Source organism: Vipera ursinii, assembly GCF_947247035.1.
Source record: "Vipera ursinii genome assembly, chromosome: 2".
Lineage (NCBI taxonomy): Eukaryota > Metazoa > Chordata > Lepidosauria > Squamata > Viperidae > Vipera > Vipera ursinii.
In genome coordinates this window covers 118,745,304-118,768,850 of record NC_139513.1, presented here as the reverse complement: position 1 = coordinate 118,768,850, position 23,547 = coordinate 118,745,304, and the positions used below count along the sequence as shown (strand labels likewise).

Below are 23,547 nucleotides of genomic sequence, written 5' to 3'. Positions count from 1 at the left end.
ATGACTCACTTAATGATCGTATCATTTAGCAACAGATGTTCTGGCCTCTCAACTATGATTGTAAGCTGAGGTCTACCTGTACATAACGAAGGTTGCATCCCAAGAATAACATTCAAACTAGATGGATACTTTGCACTTTATATATACATTCCTCCCTGTGGATCCCCACTCCAGATCTCTTATCTCACTCAGTTCCTGAATACAGAAAAGTTAGATAAAGAAACGGCAAGAGAAGAAAACACAGAAGCTCCTATCTGCATTTTACTTGCGGTTCAGTTGCCTGATTTGTTCCATTTCATAAACCATATACGGCCGGAGGGATTGGTGAGCAGGTAAACCTGGAACAGCTGGGAGAGTCGTAATTCGCCTGTCGAGATAACATGCAGACAGGATATATAAGGGAGGATGGGGAACAAGTGAAAGAGGAGAGGGCAGCTGCTCCTGGCCTAACACCTTGCCAGCATTTTATTAACAAAGGAAAAGGCCAGCTTCTCAGCAGATAGATGGAGGTAGGAGGGCAACTCGCTGAATAGCTGATGGCTGAATCTACAGCCTAGTAGAGGCGTTCCTATACCTGCATCTCTAAGCAGATCGATTACTGATCTGATTTGAAAGCTTGAAGCAAAGACTTACGGGCCAGGCACCACCATCTCTAAGGGTCGGTCACAAGAAATGCAGTGAAAGTGAGCCAGGAGTTTCCTGTTTGAGAAGCAAAAAGAAACAACAAATCAGAAGGGGGGGAATGGTTGAAGTAGGGGGTAAAATATATGTTTGGCAACGAGAGGAGCATGCTTCTTTTTTTAAACCAGAGGGCCACAAGAGCGGGGGACAAACGCAACCTGGCATGTTTCTATCATGCAGAGGCATTTTTAACATACCCGTTAAATTGAGTATTTATTTCCACAACAAACAATTCAACTTTAAAGAAGCCAAGAAAAACAAAACACTCATCGGGCAAGGATTCAGAGTTCAGTGGATGGAAATTCATGAAAGCATAGTGGAAATTCTCACCAACTATATGTTAAAAATGCCCCTGGGGAGTGTCAGACTCTGAATTTACTGCAGTATCAGGAACTGCAGCAGATTCAAAGAGGAGAGGGCAAGACAAAGTAATAGGCAGGACTGGAACAAGAGCTACATTCGGCTTAAATTATATTTTATAAAATTAGTTAAATGCAGTTAATAAGATTACTCTCCATGCATTTAATAATTCCCTCCCCCCTTGCCATCTTAAAAATTGCAATAGCAATTTTTGAAAGGGGTTGGGGGGGGACCACAACAAGACTTTAGAGGGAGGACATATGGTACTAGAGGCTCAGGCTGTGCACCATGAGTAAATACAGTTACTATGAGGGAGAATAAAAGATGTCCCAGAAAGGAAGGAAAAATCTGGGCATTGTACAGGAAGTCCTTCACTGACAACCCTAATTGAGTCTGGCAATAATGTTCACAAGTCATGATGGTTGTAAAGTGGGACACTATGTGACTGCACCCATTTTTACGGCCTTTTTGACAGTGGTTGTTAAGCAAATGCAGCAGTTGTAAAGCCGACCCATTGTTTGTTAAAGCTCAGTTTTTGCTGGCAACTGGAAGCTAACACTGGTTTCGGGGGGGGGGGAAACCCACTGTAAATCGTGGTCATGTGACTGTAGGGTGCTGCAAATGGCTGTAAATATGGGCAGGTTGCCAAGTGCCCAAAAAGCAACCTTGTGACCACAGGGGGGAGCAATGTCAGAATTTAAAAATCAGGTCCTGGGTTCTTTCTTTTTTTTGGAGGGAGGGGGTGTCTGTGGAAACTTCAAATGTTTGCTAAGCAATAAGTTGAGGACTATCTTATCTCCACAGCCAGTGAACTGCAGATAAAATAGCACCCTCCAATTACATTTGACTAAGGCAGATTGCAAAAGTGTTTCATGAATGGAAAGAGGATCTGAAGTATGATGTTTTGTTTGTGCCCAGAAAAGGGAAAAGTGAGAGGGAGAGAGAGAATTTGCCTCTCCAAAACAAGGAGGTTGTTTTTTTTTCAATTTGGAGAACTCCAGACAGATCCTTTATGGGAGAGCTGTGTGTGGTGTTTTCTCCTTCCTGCCCCAAAGGCAGTGAACGAGATCACCAGCTTTCTTCCACCTCACTTTCTACATAATGTATGATCTATTCCAGTGATGGCGAACCTTTCAGAGACCGAGTGCCCAAACTGCAACCCAAAACCCACTTATGTATCGTTGGGTGCCGAGTGGGCGTGGTGCATTGGGTGGGTGTGGCCGGTGGGTGTGGCCAGTGGTTGGGTGTGGCCAATTGGTTGGGCATGGCCCATTGGGTGGGCATGGCTGCGGTGGTAACTGTAGACTGGGTGGGACTAAAAAGTTCAATCAATCAATTCCAACTTTGCGAGATCTTTTTTTCCCCGTGAGAAGTTGAAATTGATTGATTGATTGAACCTTTTTTTTTTTGCACACGGCGGCGGAGGCCAAAGTGAAAAGGTTTTATAAAACCCAGCTGAAGGCCTAGGACTGGGGCAATGGCACGCGTGCCTACAGCGAGGGCTCTGCGTGCCACCTGTGGCACGTGTGCCATAGGTTCACCACCACGTATCTACTCCAAAGGCCTTAGTACTAACAATACATGGCATTACTAGCTATTAAAACTGATAGGGGCACCCCGTGTTAAACTGATCATCTCCTCTAGATTTGGGGAAATTGTAGCTGCCCAGGTGCTACTGGTCAGATGCTACTGACCAACTCGCAGGCGCTCTCCCAGCATGGTTACTTGGGAAGGATGCGGGAGTTCCAGCTGAGTAACCTCGGAGAGGCTACAGGTTGCCTATCCTGGACCTAGCTCTGAGATCTTACTGTTTGGGAGCAAAGAGATGTCCAAAATAGCCAAATTATATCACCCATCACCCTCCTGGTATTCAACCCCTCAGATTGGATTTCAGCTTCCATCATTCCTTCGGCCGGGCTGGCAGTCTAATAATAGACTCCTCACAACTTCGTGTGAAAGCAACTGTTCTTGTGGACTTTCAAAGTTTGCTTTGACAAAACGAAGAGTGATCTTTCCCTCCACACTGCACTGGCTGCGCTGCTTAGTCCGTATCCATTTTCTTTCCAGGATCCAATCTGGGTCGGTCACCGGGACCAGAGGTTTCGTCTTCCAAACTTTCGGACTGGTGCTGACACCGAGAGGTTCCCTGAGGATGGGGTCTCCGGCACGAGTCCAAAAGCTCGGAAGACAACACCTCCGGTCCCGGTGACTGACCCAGATTGGATCTTGCAACGTTATGCCTTCGTTTGTGTTTTCCTTCCTTTCCTCCCTCCCTTTCACTGAAGGCCAGTAGATCCACCCCACCTGTGCCCTGCAGGTTCCTTTCGATGAAATAAGATCACTATGGGGACCTTCCTATCCCAAACGGGACACACCTTCACCTAATCCCTCATGATATGCTCAGGGCTGGGATGCGGGACCATGAATCAGGAACTGTCACTGTCCCCGATGCTGCATGAGACAAATCTGAGCAGAAGACTCCCCAACCCCCTTTTCTCTGGAAAGTGTCCTTGAGAGAAACACACACACACACACACACACACACACACCACACACACACACACCAAAAATCCAAGGGAAGCATGCTTCTGGGCAGCTAGCGCCTCCCCCAATGTTTGCATCTTATTTCTTCATGCCTTCACACCTATAATCACTCTCTGATTTAATTAAAGGATTTTCAAAGCAAGACACAGGGACAGGCAGGGCAACAACTCCTGGGATGGCAGCACAGCTAGACCAAGAGATTCTGCTGCATCTTATACAATGGACCCTTAGCAAAGGAGCGCTTGGCGTATTTATCACCTAAGAGTACGTAGCAGGAATTGCTGATTTGCACTGCTAAAGTAATCACATTCACAGAAGCTTTTCCCCTGCTCTCTTCCTCTCAGTAAGTTGTGCCAGTGGGTCCACACAAAAAGCCTCAAGTGCCCTCTGGTGGTGCAACAGAGTAGTTGCAGCTTGCCATTCTAAAGGAAAAGACTGCAGGTAATCCTCGGCTTAGGATCACAATTGGGACCGGAACTTTAGTTGCTAAGCAGTGCGGTTGTTAAACGAGTCGTGCTGAATTTTGCAACCTTTTTGTTGTGGTCATTAAGCAAATCTGGTTTCCCTCATTGACTCTGCTTGACCGAAACCCACTGGGATGATCGCAAAAGGGCCATCACGTGAGCCCGGGATGCTGCAACCATCATAAATTTATAAATACATATCGGCTGCCAAGCAACTGAATTTCGGTTACGTGACCAAAGGCACACTGTGACAGTCACTAAGCGCAAGGACCTCAACCATAAGTTGCTTTTTTCAGTGTCTTCACCACTGAATGGTTGTTAAAAGAATGGTCGTAAGTCAAGGACTACCTGTATTGACAAGGTGAAGGTCTGGGAAATCAAGTAAGAGTTCTGGCAAGGGTTCAGGAGCTCCAGGTTTGAGAGTAACATCTGTCCGGCGGTCATTCTTGTTAGTAAAGAAATATATATATTCTCTTTCAAATCAAGCTCAATTCCTGATTATATGAACGTATCTGTGCAGTTTTTCTTGACCGCCGAATGGAAGATGGTTGCCTCTATTTCGTTCTGGGATGGTTTTTCCACTTCCAAACCTTACCTATAATCCTGAGGTTTCCTACTGGCATCAATTCCAAACACTAACTCCCAAACTGGTGATTTTTTTTCAGAGGAGGGGGAAGCATAAATACTGTTATGTTCATGGCAGTGGCTTGGAAACATTTACATTTTCTGTAAAAGCTCTACTTTTGTTGTTGTTGTTGGCGGGGGAAGGAAGGAGTGGGAGATGGGGAGTTTCCTTTAATTTTCTCAAAATATGCCAGGTACTTGGAGATGCTGAAGGGAAATGTAAACCATGACTTGGCATACTGACATTCCCCATAAGTAAAGCACATTTTGGCTCAATGTATGTGTAGGACCCAGCCTCGGGGATTACAGGCTGTGTGCAGAGACCCACATACCTGCATTTTCTCTTCTTATTTTTAACCATACCACAAGGGCAGGATAGGAAGTCAAGGTTGACGGCTGTTGCCACTGAACATCTGCCTGTCCTTGTACTGGGTTTTCTTAATGCCACGGCTGTCCTTCTCTAGCCTCTCTTACCTTCTGATCCCTGCAGCCTCATCACCTTCATCTTGTGGAACCCTTTGCTTCAACTGTTTCCGAATATCTTTCCAACGATCCTCCAGCTGTTGCCTGAATGGGTCCAGTTCCAAGCGGTCCAGCTGTTCAGAGAAAAAAAAAATTCAGGGATTCTGGGGCTCAAGGCACTGAGATCAAGGCTGGATTAACTGTCCCACCATGGGCAATACAGACGCACAGGGACCTATTCACCTAACTTCAGGAGATTCCATACAGCAATGTGGGCCATTTCTCTTTCCTGAAATAAGTACCTATGGGTACCTATCAACTCATCACACAGCAACAATAGTTTTGCTTGCAAGGAATTAATAGTACTGGATAGTTGTTTGACCTGAGAAGGAAGAGTTTTACCTGCGATGTAGGAGCAAAGTTCAAGGACAGAGTAGAAGGTCTGAAGAAATATGCAGCTGAGTTGGAAAAAGAATAAAACAATAATGGGACTCGATCTCCACCCTCATGAGAAAAGGCTGTAATATTTGAAATTACTCAGCTTTGGGAAAAGGGCAGCTGTAAAGAAACATGGCTGAGACATAATCGAGCATGGCCAACAGAAAATGGAGAAAGAAAGATTTTTCTCAGCTTACTCTTTTTCTGCTCTTTGCTTAATAATTTTCCTTATTCTGAAAGGGAATATATAAATAGTACGTGTGTACTACAGGGAGTCCTTGACTTACAACAGCACACTTAATGACTATTCAAACTTACAAAGGCACTGAAAAAAGGTGGCATGACCATTTTTCACGTTTACAATCATGGCATCATCCTCACAGTCACGTGATCAAAATTCAGACACACGACAACTGACTCATGACGGTTGCAGTGTCCTGGGGTCATGTCATCACCTTTTGCGACCTTCTGACAAGCAAAGTCAATAGGGAGAGCCAGACTCACTTAACAACTGTGTTACTAACTGAACAACCGCCACGATTCACTTAACAACAGTGACAGAAAGATCATAAAATGGGGCAAAACTCACTAACAACTGTCTCAGTGAGCAACAGAAATGTTGGGATCAATTGTAGTCGTAAGTCCAGGACTACCTGCATCTGTGTGTGAATGCCAAACACTGGGACTAGAAATCATCCAATGAAACTGACTAGAAGCTGCTGGAGAATAGAGGTAGTCCTTGGGTTACAACCAAATTTTTAAGTGACCATTCAAAGTTATGATGACGTTGAACAAGGGAGACTTACAACAACTCCTTAAGAGTTCCGGACATTGCAGCAAGCTGAGGTCACATGACTGCATTTCCTGCCAGCTTCCCACAAGAAAAGTCAATTGGGAAGCTGGCAGGAAGTCAGCAGTTGCGATCACCTATGAGATCCTCACTTAACGAGCCATGTGATCCTTGTTTAACAACAGCAACCAGAATTGCTGCAACTGCTGTGGCTGTGTCATGGCTACATTTACAACGCCATGCGTAGCAACAGTCCCAGCTCCAATTACCGTTATAATCTAGGACTATTTGTAGACAGAAGGTAACTCTTCATGCAGAAGATAATTAACCAATGGAATTCATTACCATTAACTTCTTCTCACTGAAACCACTAGCATATATTTTGCACATGTTAGGAAGGACAGGGAAAGGGAATGAAGCAAAGTGTTCCATTCCTTTTTTGCATGTAGGATAGGTTACCGCAAGACCGGCGGCTTAAGGCAGAGACTCTGATTTTTATTTCAACATTGCCAAGCTGGTGGAACGGAAGATGGTTGTAGAACATCTTTAAATCTCTCTTCAGGGACTGGGCAGTGGAAACAACAGTGATGTCAAAGAGCCCCCAGGCAAATATAAGAGGTCTGGAAGCTAATGTAGGCATTAGGTCTTGGCAATCACTATTCCCTAATAGAGGACAGGCCAGCAATAGTAAAGTCTGGCATTTGGGGAAAGTGAAGCACTTATGGAGTGGGCTAAAATCAAAAGCAGGAAGACTTCTAACACATTCATCAAACAGACAGAAGGACAGCTGCTGTTCTGCTGGCACTCTGTTCTTTGTATTGTGTGGCAATACAAATCTGGTGCTGTTCTCTCTGTAGGCTTGGTTCTTTAAAGAACACTCCCCCTCTGCTAGCGCCATGTCAGCATGGGGATAAAACAATGCAACATGGATTTCTTTTCCTATCGTAAAAGTCAGCAGGCAGCCATTGCCATGTATATTTTATATGCACGAGGACTTATGCATGATTTAAAAGGGAAAAAGGTGATGAATGAATAACCAAAAGCAAAAGTTCTTTCGTAAATATAGAAAAGTGGAGGTAGACATAATGAATGCTGTTGGTATAAGATGCCTTTAAGTAGTCTATTTTCACTTTTCTCTTATTTCCTATCTTTAATAACATTGCCTAACTCCAAACACAATAGCATGATTGATATGCGCATATCCATTTGCACGACCAGGACATGTAACATTACCTCAGAAACAGTTATCTGGGTTTCTATTTAGGGCCTGCGCACAAAAATAAAAATGTCAGCCTAAACCTTTCTGCCTGCGATCAGCAAAAGTTTACAGGAAGGACTTATCTAACAAGTTAAATAGGCTTTCTCGAACTGGGAGAATCCTTATCTAACGTTCTGCTACTATCTGCTATTTTCTTGTGATCATATATGGGAAGCTGATTCCTTAGCATCAGTTATGTCAGACTTTTAAATTTATCAAATCTGGATCTCATTCCTTTTCTTACTTTTCTGCTGTGTCAATGATGGATTGCTGATCCTTTTCAGGAAAACTTTCTTAGGAGTGGACCATATACATTTCTTCCTTGAGGCTTGTTTACATAAAACTGTGAACAAGTTAACTGTTGGGCTTTGTCTGGGTCCTTAGTTTGATTTGCATAAGTGGAGATTTATCATTGGTATGATTCTTCACCCCCATATTCAAGTAATGCTTTCACTGCTACACATGCTGAAGCTTGTCTCATTTATTTTAAGAAAAGAATGCAGCACTGTCTAAAAGAAGACACCTAGACTGACATTAAACATCACTACACCATAGTTTAGCTAGATATAAAGGCTAGATTCATGGACTCACGAACCGTAAAACATTACTGATATACTACAATGAAGACTTTGCATAATATATTGTTAGAACCAAAGAAACCAGTTTATGTAACAGCATGACATGCCAACCCAACCCGTGTCTGCTAAAATGCATTTACTGTAGCTAATACTGACATTATGTTGTGTTTGAACTGTATTACCTAATGGAGACACTCAAATGCTTCGTTATTCACTATTCATATTGTTCATTGGCCGATAATCCTATATTGTTGCTATATGCTCATTTGCCACTATAGGTATAGCATTTGAATGAAAACTAGCTAGCTAATAGGGAACAGAGATTAGAAATGTAAGAGTATTCCTCTCTCCAACAGTCTTGTCATTTCTCAAGTCTTAAGGAGGTTCCATCTCCACAAAGAACCAGTTCTTTTGTAAGAACAAGTCAACTTGAAATGAAATGGAGATCATGCACAATGGTGGGTGGTGGGTGAAGTAGTCCATTTGGCTTGTGTAATGAAACACAGTTGAGGGAGACAGTTGAGCACGCATAGGTGCAGTGGCTCCCATCAAAATATTCTACAATACTGACAAAACTGCTTTATACTAAAATGTGCGTAATTCAGTCTTGGTACGCAGGCTAGACTAGAGATTTTGTGAATGAACTGCCTCTTCTACCACTTAATGAAATCTAAACAGAGCTTCTAGAATTGGCCTCAGACTTGTTCAGAGTCCCACGGGCTTACAGTGCTGAGGCAGCCCAATATCCATTTGGGAACCAGTTTGTCTTGAGCAGCTGAGGAGGTCGTTCCAATTACTCAACATACGATGGAGGTCACACTCTCAGTTTGATCTGTTCTGATGGAGATATGCCATGATTGGGAAGGTTCCAGTTCCCACTGTCATGAAGGACCATTGTTTGGTTAGGGCTGGATTAGTGGCTGCATCTTGATTCTGTAACAGTAGATCTATTGGCATAATCTCAAAAGACTACTAGATTTCAAGAAGCTTTGGAAGGGTTTGTAGTTGATCCCAGCAGTGATTCTGTTGATGTCAGTTTGTATTTGAAATAAAGTGTTTCCTTATCACCCAAATGTCTCCTAAATTCCTTTTCCAACTTGCTTCAGAGATGGCCCCATGATATTGGGAGGGCGGGGGGAGGGCAGACTGAAGTGGCCAGTCTTTTACATGGAGGAAGACTCAACATGTATCCAATGTTGACACATTTTTTTTGTGTCAACATATTTTTTTCTGCATGCGTTGCATCTGCAAACTTACGAACAGTTAAAAACAATTATTAAATTGTTTTGAATTATGAGGGGACTGATTCTTACCATACAGTCTTCCTCCCAGAGTTCTGTTAGAGAGCCTTGTGCTGCTGCTAACTTTTTTATAGATAATATCTTTCATTTTGGGGCCAGTCCATCTGCCTCTTCTGATGCAGCACTAATTATGGAACTTTCTAGCATTTTCTACGGCATCCTGACTGCTGGCAATTTCTACCTGAAAAGTTACTATAAACACTTTAGTTAGCATCATAATGCATCTCTGAGGCAGCCAGGATGCTCCTTTGTTGAAAAGAGACAATTATTACTCCTCTTCTAAAGTAGTTTGCATTGGATCCCTTGGAGTTATGCACCTGTAGGCCAGTTTTTAGCTTTCCATGGTTGGTAACATAAGAAAATGGTGACTTCTTAGCTGCAAGCAAACCCAGGGATAGATTTTCTTTAAACTGTTTTAAATTGGCTTCCAAGTAGACTGCGTGTGAGATTGCCTCATTTCTGTCGATTGACAGTGTATGAATCTGTTGATTCTCTTTGCCCTCCCAGCAGCTTCTGATATCATCAGTAATGGTATTCTTCTGGATCATCTGAGAAATAAGGAAATAGGAACTACTGCGATCCTCTGTCACCTGGAAACAGTTGCTCGACACAAGTGCCTCTCAGGACTCCATTCCGTCTACAGTGCTCTTCTGTATCAACATAAATTTGCCAAGGGAGATAAACAGGAAATCTGGAGCCGGGTGCTACAAACATGTTGATGATGACCTTTTTCTCTGTAACATCTTCAGGCTATAGTCTGACTTCCCTGTGTCCATGCCTGTAGTCAATAATGGCTATCCAGTAATAATAAACTGCAACTGGATCCAGTGTTACTCACCAATCAAACCTCTCGGGGAGAACTCAAAAGAACCACATTATATCTAAGTTAAAGACATTGTGCTGCCTGCTTATTTGCCTTTGGGTAAAGTGTGAAGGGGTATTATTATCTTATTATCTGTAAACCGGTATATGATTCAGTTCTAGCCTCTGTGAGGAAACACCTCTACAAGATTCCCCAGCCCCATCCTGTTGTGATTCAGGGTCAGCCTGTGGGTTCGGCAGTTGGGTCGGACGACTCAGAGGAGGAGGAGGGGGGTGTTGAAGACCTTGCTGAGGGGGTTATTCTTGCCCTGTACACCGCCCTGAGTCGTCCGGGAGAAGGGCGGTATAGAAATATTAATAAATTAAATTAAATTAAATTGAAGATCTTGCTGATGAGAACCCTCAGCCAGGCCCCTCTCACTTGGTCACCACGGAGACCCAGCTGTGTGAGCCTGACAGCGTGGATGAAGATGACCCACAGCTGGCCCTGTTCAAGGACGCCCGACGCAGGAGGCAGTCAATTAGGAGTAAACAGAGGAAGGCAATGGGGCTTCTCTCTAGCCCCTCCATTCTCTGGAACACCCTCCCTGCTGGCTTATGGGACCTAACAGCTTTGCTTTCTTTCAAAAACGTCCTAAATAAACCTTGTAAATTGTTTTTAATTGTTATTGCTAGCTTTTTTCCTACTATCTTGAATTTTAATTCCTATGTTTCGTCTTGCTATAAGCTACCAAGGGACTTTGGTAGTTGGCAGTCCAATAAGTTTAATTAATTAATACATGAATAATAAATACATGGTTGATTTGTTTCTATATAGTTTTTCCTTAGTGTTCATACCACAAGGGGTTCTTAATTCTTTTATTTATTTTTTCTAGATTGTGATTTTATTAAATTTTTGCTCCTGTGCTTTGCATTTCTTTATATTACTTGTTTACTCTGGAATCGTTATTTTTTTTTGCAAGAGAGCCTTCTCCTGCAAGCAAGTAAAGGCTGACAGAATTAGTTCCAGAAACATTCCACACAGAGGCATGGAATTGTTCCTATAAAGCTATTCATTTTAGTTTAATCTTTAGTTTAATGCCTTTCTAACTATCCATGCTCCAAGTAGTTTATGATAGAAACATTTTCAATGAAGCCTCATAAATAGTAATAAAATTAACACTTTCTTCTTCTTATTTTTGTAGAAACAGGATCGGCAACAGGAGCCGAAGAAAGAAAGAAAAAATAACAATGCAAATGAAGCAAAAGACAGGAAAATAATAGTCTTGATTTGTCGCCTATACAATAAAAGCATAGGCACTGAGGACATCTCCCTGCAGAGGCTTCTTTGCCACCAGAGAAAAAGGATCTATTCTTGTCACAGCTTATACGGCAAGAGCAGCTGAATAATTGGAGAGAACAAGAGAGCTCATAATTTTCATCTCAGTCTGTTTACAACCTCTTTCAGCTTCCTACTCTCTAGAGGCAGTGGAGCCAAATCCTCGAATTCCCAGCCAGAGATGTTAATTCCCAGGGCATCTGGGAAATACTGGGGAAGAGGCATGTGTGTTAGTGTTCATCAGATCAAAAACAGAATTTTCACTGTGTCCAGAAACAAGCTGGAAATCAGAATGCATAGATAATGTGCTTCAGGTCCACCTGGCTGTAGAGGAAAACCCAAGCTATGTATGTATTCTACCACCCATCCGTGTTTCTGGCCAAGGAGAAAAGGACCAACATTTCTGTAAGGAGCTTAGCAGCCTCACTGCACATCACAATATGGACCCCTAGCACAAGTAGTTTTCCTGCTGACGGGATTGCAAATGGCTAAGAAGGATGCATCTTGCTTACCTTGGAGTCCATTTCAATCAAGAGTTTGTCAAGCATTTTCTGCCAGTCTTGCTCTTGCCCCACCATCTTATTTAGCAGTTCCTGCATCATCTTATGTAGCTGTTCTGTGGTGGCATCAAACTGGCTGCGACTGACCTTTGCCGCAAGAGCAGTCTTATCTGCTTTCTGAAAATGAAGACAAAAAAAGGACAGAGATAGATCTTTGGTCTCACTGATACCTGAGGATCTCTCCCTCCTCTGCCCTCAGGAACCACAAATTACACGAAAGTCCAAAATAGCACTAGTCCAACCTAACCCAAGCTCAAGGGATGGTAAATACAAGTAGTCCGTCTTCAATAACCACTCATTCAAGAATCATTTAAAGTTACGATGGTGCTGAATGGGAGGTGGTTACAGCTAGGCTCTCCCAGCAACCCCATGGACAGGTGAACACAATCTGGATACTTGGCAGCCAGCTCACACTTATGACAGTTACAGCAGGATTTGTGATCTTTCCTGCCAGCTTCCCAAAAGCAAAGTCAATGGGGAAGCCAGCAGAGAAGGTCACAGGGTACTTGGGCAAATCTTCCTCACTTGGACACCTTTTCTGCTCCTTGCTGCACCCGCACACCTCCCCAGCCACTCATACCCCCTTGTATACCCTCTCCTACCCAGCAGCAGTCACTCCAGCCCTGCTATACCTGTGCTGCACCTCTCTGGCCATCCGTGCACCCCTCATTCCCTTTCCCATCCAGCAGCCACTCCAAGCCCCGCTATGCTCACGCTTCTCCTCCCCACCATTCGCATGCCTTTGTGCATCCTCTCTACTTAGTCTCAGCCATCCCAAGCTCTGCCATGTTCATGCCACGCCACTCCATTAACGCATCCTCACACCCTCTGTCACCCAGCAGCAATCACCCCAAGCCCCACTGCACTTGTGCTGCACCTCCCTGGCTCTTTCTTTCTAACCCTAACCCTAACCTGCCAGCCTGCTTGCAAGCCACCTAAAACTGCAACTTCCTGCCGGCTTTCCCACTGACTTTAGTTGTTGGAAGCCGGAAAAAAGTTGTGAGGAGATGCTTGCTTAACGATTCGCGATCCTTGCTTAACAGCAGCAATTGGGACTGCAGGGATTACCGTCACTAAGTGGTGCAGTCACACAACACTGCAGTATACATCCGCATCACTTAGGAAGGGAAATACCAGTCCCAGTTGCCCTCGTAACTCAAGGACTACCTGTATCAGGATCGCCATTCAAAACAGAGTGGAAGCTTGCTATTCCTGACTGCCCCACAGGCTCCATTTGTACATAAAACCTTCTCGGGAGTATCTATTCAGGATTCCCCAAGCATGCTTATATCCATTGTATGTCAGTAAGTCAAACTGCTTACCACATGGATTTCCATCTCTAGGCAATCTTTGTCAACTTTTTCATTTTCCAGTTTCTCCAGTGATTTGTACAATGCCTTTAGAGAACAGAAAGCAAAGCGAAAGGACATTCTTATCAAAACAAAAACTCCAGTTCCTGTAAGTTTATCATCACTACTATCTTTACAAACAATCCATAAGCAGATCTTCCCTATTTCCATTGGCCTGGATGTTGCATATATTTTACCCAGGGCTTTTTTTCTCATAGAACGTCCAGAACGGAGTTCCGGCACCTTTTTTGGATGGAACCTTGTAGGGTAGGCAAGGCGGGTTGTATGATGTGAGTTCCGGCACCTTTTTTTTTATTTACAAAAAAAGCACTGATTTTACCACATAAAAGAGACAGTAATATCCCAAGGTTGATGTAAGGGACACATCGGGAAGTGGGCTTGCCATTTCCTTCTTCCATGATTGTTTTTCAACTTGCTAGTCTTGTCTTCTAGTTTGTGCTGCCCCTCTCTCCCCCCCCCGCCACACACACATACAGCAAGAGTCTAGTTGCTTATTCAACCCCTCCTCCCCAAACAGTTCCTTGGAAAGCACCCCCACTGCACTGGTCCAAATTCTGAGTTCAGCACGGCAAGAATCACTGGGTAACACAAAGTCCAGGAAAGCAGTCCACGAGTTGAACGGGTCAGGATACATGGCACAAGCACACAAGGCACAGAACTAGGCACATTGCTCTAGCAACGCTCAAGTCCTCAAGGCGGGATTAAATGGGCAACACCAGTGCACCCCTTCATGAGGTGAGGTTGCCTCCTCACAAGTTGCTGACTGGTGTTGTGCTTGTCTCCTCTCTGCTCTATATGTCCTTGAATCAGAAAGAGGTGTGGACCCTACCTCCTCCTGATTGTGGATTGGCAGCGGCTGATCCCAGTCCTCACCTGGAGCCTCCTGGCCAACTTGCTACAGTGTGGCTTGCCTCACTCAGCCTCAGCCTGTCGTTCTTCCAATAGACCCAGCTGAGGTTGCTCCGTCAGGCCAGCACTCCCTAAGCCCCGATCCTGACCAACATTCGGCTCCGTGCTTTTCTTTGTCGACTCAAACTCACCCTCCTCCTCTGAACTCGCGGGCGGAGAGGGGTCCAGGGGCAGATCCATAACATAGTTTTAAAATCTCCCAGTGGTTCTCTGTTCAAGTAGTAAGCAGGTTCTACTTTTCTCCAGGTACTCAAGATGTAGCCAAAATGGTTTTAGGATGCCCCAACAGTTTGTTTCTTTCATACCCTATTAGTGGTTATAGTGTATACTAATTTAAAAAAGACTATGTTTAACTGAAGTAAACAAAATTCATGTGATTCTGATGTCATCAGGTCATGACCCCTACTGGGTATGACATATTTAATCTAATCCCATCAAAAAGAAAAATAAGCTGCTAGTCAAGCCTAGAGTGAATGATTAACTTAACCCTAGCTCTAATCCTATATGGATTCAAATCAAAACTACCTTCTGTTATGTTGTGTCTAATATTATTAAACAAGATATTCTCTCTCTGTCCTTCTGTCCTCTCAGTCAAGAAATAATTTTATTGAACCATTTCACTCATAAGTTTAAGCAGATCAGTCCATTAGGTTGGCATTGATGTGGGTTGTCTGTTATTGCTGGTAGCAAGGACAAACCAACAACATCAGTATTTGTCCTGACAGTTTTATCTGTGGCATTTGATACTTTTCATCACAAAAGTTTAATAAATTACTTTGACTTGACTGGACCTGAATTGGGTACTTACAGTCTTATATTTCCCATCACATTTTTCTGTGATTTCTGTTTTGGTTTTCTACCCTTTCCTTCACAGAGTGTCCCTCAGAGTGTGGTCCTAGGTCCAATTTTGTTTATTTCTCATACTTTGTTTTCATTTCTTCTTTACAGTTTAGCTAACCTATTTCTGCTGATGACATCCAGGTGTATTCCTCAACACACACACACCCCTTGGTGTTGACAATCTGTTGTGGTCTTGTCTCTCCAAGAGCCTGAAATATCCAGCTGTATGTGTTCTCACCAATCTAAATTAAATTTGGACAAGGCTGAGCTTATTGTTTTTTTTTCACCCTGACCATCCTTTCTTCTGCCTTTCACTTTTTAAGACTGCCAGGTCTCTGATGGTATAAGATCTGGATTTCTTAGTGATGTTTCATCAATACAGTTACAAAATCTTGTCAGTTTCACCTTATGAGTATCCAGAATTCCATCCATTATTTTTTTCTAAGCATTTGCATCATGCCTTGGTGGTGTCTCATTTGAATAACTGCAACAGCTTTTTGGCTGATCTTCCCAAATCTACTCTCTGGCCTTTGGTTCAGGTCCAGAGTAATGCAGCCCATGTGGTCCTGGACCTCCCTGGAGTCACCCTTATTTCTTCCTTCCACCAATATTTACATTGGCTGGGTCTTCAGAAGCATTAAAAGTTTAAACAGCTGGTGCTGATCTTCCAGGCTGTGTGTATAGGAATACCTACGTATTTGAACAACTTGGTAACAATTCTTGCTTCTGTGTGTTTTAGTTCAATCCTGCAATCAGGGGAACTAGGTTTTCCCTCAAGTCAGAGGAGTTGTCTCACATCTAGCTCCTACACTTTGGATTTGACTCCCCCTTAAATTATGTTTGGCTTTCAGTCTCAGATTTAAAATGCTTCTATTCTTTCAGTGTCAATACTCAGTACTGATTTCAATTATAGCAGCCTTGGGATTAGATGTTTTAACAAATGTTGTATTTTGATTTTAGTTTATACCATGTTGTAACATTCACTGTTTACTTATACTGCACCTAGTATATGCCCTTAAGTGCTAGCCACATGTAAGAATCTTACTTTTCTGCAACAAAAAGAGACAAGAACTTCATGCCTTAATATTTACATCTATTTATATACTATTAAAACTCTCATTCCCATGATCACTAACTGGGTGAAACAGTGCATCATAGGGCAACAATTCTTGAACCACGATACCTCAAATGGGCTAATTTACAGAATGAGTTAAATCTGTGGCTCATGATTCCCATGGAATTGACATTTGGCAAATTCTTATAAAACATTTCCTGACATAAAACATAAAACAGCGTGTGACATATTGCAAAATTTCATAGAATATTTCCTTTGCTGATGTTTGACTGTGTTATATAGTTCAACATGGATTATTTTCAAGGAAGGTACATCTTTGAATGTATCCCAACTTTTCCAGTGAAGGCAGTACATTAGTTCTGTCGTTGTTGAAGGCATTGAGGTAACTGGTAAGGAAATGTTTCTGAAAGGATGACCCAATGGGTCACAGGTTGTCTAGAATACAACTAAAACTCTCATGTCTGATTGTTTATAAACTTCAGTTGGGCAAAATTGTGTGTCTGAGGCAACAGTTTTTGAATCATACTGTCGCCCTGTCTGTTTAACTTATATGCAGAGCACATCATGAGAAAGGCAGGGCTAGATGAACAAAAGTTGGAATTAAGATTGCCGGAAGAAATATCAACAACCTAAGATATGCAGATGATACCACTCTAATGGCAGAAAGTGAAGAAGAACTAAAGAGCCTCGTGTTACGGGTGAAGAAGGAGAGTGCAAAACTTGGCTTGAAACTTAACATTAAGAAAACCAAGATCATGGCATCCAGCCCTCTCAATTCCTGGCAAATAGATGGGGAAGAAATGGAGGTAGTGACAGATTTTATTTTCCTGGGCTCCAAGATCACTGCAGACAGGGACTGCAGCCAAGAAATTAAAAGACGCTTGCTCCTGCGGAGGAAAGCCATAGCAAATCTAAACAGCACACTAAAAAGCAGAGACATCACCCTGCCAACAAAAGTGCGTATAGTCAAGGCCATGGTCTTCCCAGTTGCAATGTATGGCTGTGAAAGCTGGACCATAAGAAAGGCTGAGCGCCAAAGAATTGAAGCCTTTGAACTATGGTGCTGGAGAAGACTCTTGCGAGTCCCTTGGACTGCAAGGCGATCAAACCGGTCAGTCCTAGAGGAGATCAACCCTGACTGCTCTTTAGAAGGCCAGATCCTGAAGCTAAAACTCAAATACTTTGGCCACCTAATGAGAAGGGACGCGGTGGCTCAGTGGGTTAGGACGCTGAGCTTGTCAATCAGAAGGTTGGCAGTTTGGCGGGTCGAATCCCGAGTGCCGCATAACAGAGTGAGCGCCTGTTACTCGTCCCAGCTTCTGCCAACCTAGCAGTTCAAAAGCACCTAAAAATGCAAGTAGAAAAATAGGGACCACTACGGTGGGAAGGTAACAGCGTTCCATGCGCCTTTGGCGTCTAGTCATGCCAGCCACATGACCATGGAGATGTCCTCGGACAAGCGCTGGCTCTTCGGCTTTGAAACGGAGATGAGCACCGGCCCCTAGAGTCGGAAACGACTAGCACGCATGTGCGGGGGAACCTTTACCTTTACCTTTAATGAGAAGGAAGGACTCACTGGAGAAGAGCCTAATGCTGGTAAAGATTGAGGGCAAGAGAAGAAGGGGACGACAGAGAATGAGGTGGCTGGATGGAGTCACTGAAGCAGTAGGTGTGAGCATAAATGGACTCCTGAAGATGGTAGAGGACAGGAAGGCCTGGAGGAACATTGTCCATAGGGTTGCGATGGGTCGGATACGACTTCGCAGCTAACAACAACAACAATCTTAAATGGGTAAATTAAAAAATGCATCCAAAATCCAGAACCCATGATTTCCATGGGACTGAAATTTGGCAAACGTGTAGTCACTTCGGTGCTCACACACTGCTATGCATCCATGGTCAACTGTGGTCACGTGATCATCCTTTACAACGTTGCCTGACAGCTTCCTACAAGGAAAGTTAACTGCTTGTGGTTACAGGTTGTCCTTGATTTATAATAGTTCAGTGATGACCATTCAGTGTGACTTATGAACATTTTTCACACTTATGACCACTGCAACATTCCCATGGTCAGGTGATCAAAATTCAGACTTGCAATGTCCCGGGGTCATGTGATCACCTTTTGTGATTTTCTGACAAACAAGGCCAAGGGGAAAACCCAACTCATTTAAAAACTGTGTTACTAACTTAATAAATGAAGTGATTCACTTAAAGAACTGTGGCAAGAAAAAATTGTAAAATGGGGCAAAATTCACTTAACAAATGCCTCATTTAGCAACAGAAATTTTGGGCTTAATTGTGGTCATAAGCCAAAAATTACTTGCATTCAATATCTGTTTAGGTAAGGAAATATCTCTGAAACAATGGGCCACGTATTCCTTCTTTCTGGGCCATTCTGGCTAATAGCTACTTTAAGCCTTATTATGCAATCTTCAGCAAGGACAACAATCCTGATCAAAAACAGAACTGATATCCACGGCATTCAGAACAATTTCCAAGAACTCCTTCCCATTTTTTGATCCCACCTGCTAACTTTGACTCAAAGTTACGTACACTGATCTCTTTCTGTTTCTGGTGATGATCTTCAACAAGAGTGCCAGTAGTGGCATTCAGCTTCTCACAGTCTTCTTGGACTTGCAGGATAGTACTCTGGATTTGGTTGAGCACCTCTTCATCCTGATTGGAAAAAGCATGAATGCCAAAGTCAACAAGAAAAAAGTGACGGTCTTATTAACCTTCTTGTCCTCCTTTTCAAAGTTCAAGCTGCTGCCTTTGGGCAACTTGGAGTAAATAATGAAAGGTTGATCCATCTCTTCATGACAAATAGGAAATCCTGCAAAGAAAGTCTGCTCCAAAAGTTAGCAGGAGGATATTTTATTTGAATATAATAAAATAAATTCAAGATATATGTGAAATAATATAAATGTATCTTTATTATATAACAGGCACATCTAGGATGTGGCCCCTCAGTTTATTATTATTATTATTGATGGTCAGCTGTTATATAAACTCTGATTTCCCATTAAAAGGTTGGAAGAAACAAAATGAGAATATCCTTGATATAGTAATGGAAGATGGATTTATATCTAGGACATTGACATGCTCTTTGGGTACTACTTATTCTCACAACTTTCAGGCTTAGATTCATATGTGACAACTTAAAATTACATTAGTCGAAACTGAGGGAAACTCCATTGTTAAATGCTCTGCCAAAATCCAAGTTCAAGAAGCACATGATACTAAAAGCAGGGCTTTTTTTCTCATAGAACACTCAGAACGGAGTTCCGGCACCTTTTTGGGATGGAACCTTGTAGGGTAGGCAAGGCAGGTTGTATGACATGTGTGAGTTCCGGCACCTTTTTCTTTTACAAAAAAAGCACTGACTAAAAGTAATTATGTCAGACTGAGGTCCCTGAATTCAACCTTCAAAGCACCCTTGGAAGAATATCTTAAGAATAAGAGAGTAAAATAAAATTTCAAAAAAAATAAAATAAAAAAAACAAAGCCCTCATGACCTTGGAAATTGGCCACTTGAACAGACGTGTCTGTACACAGTTCTAAAAGACTGAAACTCTTTTAAGAACAAAACCAGAAATCTTGCATAAGGTTGAACTGTGTGCCATAATTGCTGCCATAATTTCTTCAGCTATTTTAAATTAAAGATAAAATAGCAGACAAATCAATGGAACAAAAGCAAAGCAAGGCATAACAGGCTTACTAATGGAGTGTTGCAGGAGATAAGCTGCAATTCCAAATATCAACAATCTTACTGAACTTCATGATGTAACATAAGGCTTATGATAAGTTAAGATAAGCCTGGCCAAGGACATGGAACTGCATGAAGCAAAGTTTGAATTTTTTTTTTTAAATTGAAATTGTGTAAAAGTATCAAGTTTAATCAGGAATGAAATGATATACTTGAATCCTAGAAATGATTCTTAGGAAGCAGTTTGGGGAAGTTGGGAACCTGCTAGTTTCAGTGGCTAAAATACTAAACCCTCCTGAAACAGGAAGGGTATGTATGATATTTATAGTTCCTCTTTCAAAACTATCAAAGCTAATTTCTATACTAAAAGTATTCCAGTTGTGCTTTTATCGTGAAATATTAAGTATGTTAAAACAGATCTACTTCCATTTCCCCACACAAGGTCTATGGCAAGAATGGTGCCTTCCTACATCATCAGTCCCTACATCCAATCAACCAATGGAATGGCTTGCCTTCAGAAGTTGTGGGTGCTCCTTCACTAGAGGCTTTCAAAAAGAGGCTGGACAACCAAATGGTATAGGGCAGGGGTAGGCAACCTCGGCTCTTTTATGACTCATGGACTTCAACTCCCAGAATTCCTGAGCCAGCTTGGCTGGCTCAGGAATTCTGGGAGTTGAAGTCCATGAGTCATAAAAGAGCCGAGGTTGCCTACCCCTGGTATAGGGTCTCTTGCATGACCAGGGGATTGGATTAGAAGACCTCCAAAGTCCCTTCCAACTTTATTATTCCACAGGTATGTTCTATGTTCCTGAGCAACTATATTAGAAAACATGCAACATGCTGAACTTGTGGATGCTTAAAAAAAATCCTCAAAGGGAGAAAGTACTTAGAAAGCCTCACTAATACTGCCATGGCTGAGATTTATTAAGAAATTGGTGTTTAAAAGAGATAGCTTAGCATGCTGCATGGACCAAGTCAGTAAATAATATGACCTGAAAGGTGAATGAATCTGCAAAGCATTTCCCTCCCCACTAGCAAGCACGCAGCCACTATCGTTGGGGGTAAAAGGTTTTGATAAAGCTCAGAGGCAAAGACTATGTTCTGCACACAAAAGCTCCCAGCTTCAGTTCCTGGCTTCTCCAGGCACAGCTGGCAAATGCCTATATCTGGCACTCTTAGAAAACACTACACTGAGCTAGACAGATCATCCACACCTCCACAAAGTTCCAATAAATCAGGCCTCCCTATCCAAACTGTGGCTCAAAGCACACCCGTTGTTGTCCAGCTTGGAGAGGATTTTACCATGTCCTTAGCTATTGATTTATTAAATTTCCACACCACCGATCTCCCCTGAGTGGGAAGTTTACAAAGCTATCCAGTTGAAAACTGAAAAGAAGTGCAGACTGAGCCATCTTCTTTCTGGCCTTACCTGACGTTGCTTGGGTTTCTTCGTCTTGCTTTCTGCCTGCCTCAACATGAAGTTGTTGACCGAGTCCTGCAGCTGCTCGTAGCGCTTGAACAACTGGCTAACCTTCTCACTGACATCTAAGCTGCAGGCTGCGCACGTGCTTTGGACCTGAGCTGCACCAGACTCTGGGATGGGTGGCATGCTCATGGACAGCAAGGTTGACGAGGAGGACATCATGTTCTCTATGACAGATCTAAGCTTGTCTAACTGTGAGCAAGCGAGAAAAGCAGGGGTTTGGTTTCTTGGAAAGGAAATCCTGGTTTTCATCTCTAACATATAGCGGCAGGAACCAGCTGTTTTAATTTGTTGGACTGAATCCGTTTTCCTCAGCTTTGTGAGCTTATTTTAGAGGGAGTTCCAACACTCTTAGTTCCGGGACACTAGGTTGGAGGATACCATATACGGATCTGGATTGGCCCGTTAAGGCAAAGCTGAGATAAACCTAAAAATACATAAAGCTAAAATAACCTTGCCATGGTAGAATTTGGGTTCATTATAATAATGTTAAATACATCAATAATCATTTTAAAAGTTTCTAGATCTTCCCTGAAACTAAATCCCAACTCCCAAAGGCAGCTTCCACTGAGGTTAATGAGGGTTTCCCACACATATTTTGTCCCTGGGAATAATATGTCTTTACCCCCCGTAGATAGGGCTCGCAACTTGGGAGTCCTCCTTGATGCACGGCTCACCTTAGAAGATCATGTAGTAGCCGTGACCAGGGGGGCTTTCGCACAGGTTCGCCTGGTGCGGCAGTTGCAGCCCTATCTGGACCGGGATGCCCTGTGTACGGTCACTTATGCGCTCGTGACCTCTCGTCTTGACTATTGCAATGCTCTCTACATGGGGCTTCCCTTGAAGACCACTCGGAGGCTCCAACTGGTACAGAATGCGGCCGCGAGAGTTGTCTTGGGAGTTTCCCGGTACTCCCATGTTACACCTTTGCTCCGCGAGCTGCATTGGTTACCAGTTGTCTTCCGGGTGAGGTTCAAGGTCTTAGTGATGGTCTTTAAGTCCTTACATGGCATGGGTCCGGAATACCTCGGGGACCACCTGCTGCCGGCGTCAACTCCCCTCCGCCCCGTGCGTTCCCACAGAGAGGGCCTCCTCAGGGTGCCTCCGGTCAGAGAATGCCGGCTGGTGGCCCCCAGGGGGAGGGCCTTCTCTGTGGGCGCTCCGGCTTTGTGGAACCAGCTGCCGGTTGAGCTCCGGATGGCACCAGATCTCCGCTCCTTCCGTCGCGGGTTAAAGACCCATTTATTTGAACAAGCTGGCCTGGCCTGATGGGGAATCACTTAGAGTTTTAATATTTATATATATTTTTATTGTTTTTATTGTGGGCAATAATTTAATTCTTTTTTTTAATTTTTGTATTTTTGTAGTTTTAAGATATGCCCTGTTCACCGCCCTGAATCCTTCGGGAGAAGGGCGGTATAAAAATTTAATAAATAAATAAATAATAAATAAATAATAGAGAATAATTGAAAGAGCTTTGGGGAGTGATTTAGGACTTAGTGCAAGGAAGAAAAAGTCTGCTCCTGCTGAAAATCCCAGCCCTCTTCCACTGCAACAATGCGGAACCTGAGCAAAATGAGTTTTGAGGGCAGCTAGACAGACCTCCCAGTGGGCAAGCTTTGACTCTGTTTAACGGGAGTTCTCCCATAGGCATCTGCAGCTAGCCATGATTACACCAAAATGATGAAACATGTTATTGTGGAGTTATAAAGGAAACAAAGTTTACACTAGATTAATGGAAAAAATGGGGGTTGCCCATCAGACTGATCTGAACACCTAAAGGATAGCCTCAACATGGCACTCTCCAGAGAGGCTGGACAACAATCTCCACTTCCCTTGAAGGCTAAGGATGATAGGTGTCGTAGCCTACATCAGTGGTTCTCAAACGTGGTCTGTGGACCCCTGAGGGGCTGCAATATCGTCACAGGGGGGGTCCACAAAGGCTTGAAGAAATGTTGTGTTTA

The 23,547-nt window shown here is 43.1% G+C and overlaps 1 protein-coding gene across 1 annotated transcript in view; it reads right to left on the bottom strand.

Annotated features, from left to right (window-relative positions):
* The window catches only part of QRICH2 (glutamine rich 2), a gene marked incomplete at its 5' end in the record, with an annotated part of 70,458 nt that overhangs the window by 15,102 nt on the left and 31,809 nt on the right, over nucleotides 1–23,547 (bottom strand). Inside the window, 7 exons of the mRNA XM_083353395.1 lie at nucleotides 266–367; nucleotides 634–699; nucleotides 5,148–5,269; nucleotides 12,153–12,317; nucleotides 13,523–13,597; nucleotides 18,948–19,070; nucleotides 21,530–21,775. Coding sequence (XP_083209521.1) covers nucleotides 266–367; nucleotides 634–699; nucleotides 5,148–5,269; nucleotides 12,153–12,317; nucleotides 13,523–13,597; nucleotides 18,948–19,070; nucleotides 21,530–21,775 — 899 coding nt within the window. The remainder of the gene's footprint in view (nucleotides 1–265; nucleotides 368–633; nucleotides 700–5,147; nucleotides 5,270–12,152; nucleotides 12,318–13,522; nucleotides 13,598–18,947; nucleotides 19,071–21,529; nucleotides 21,776–23,547) is intronic.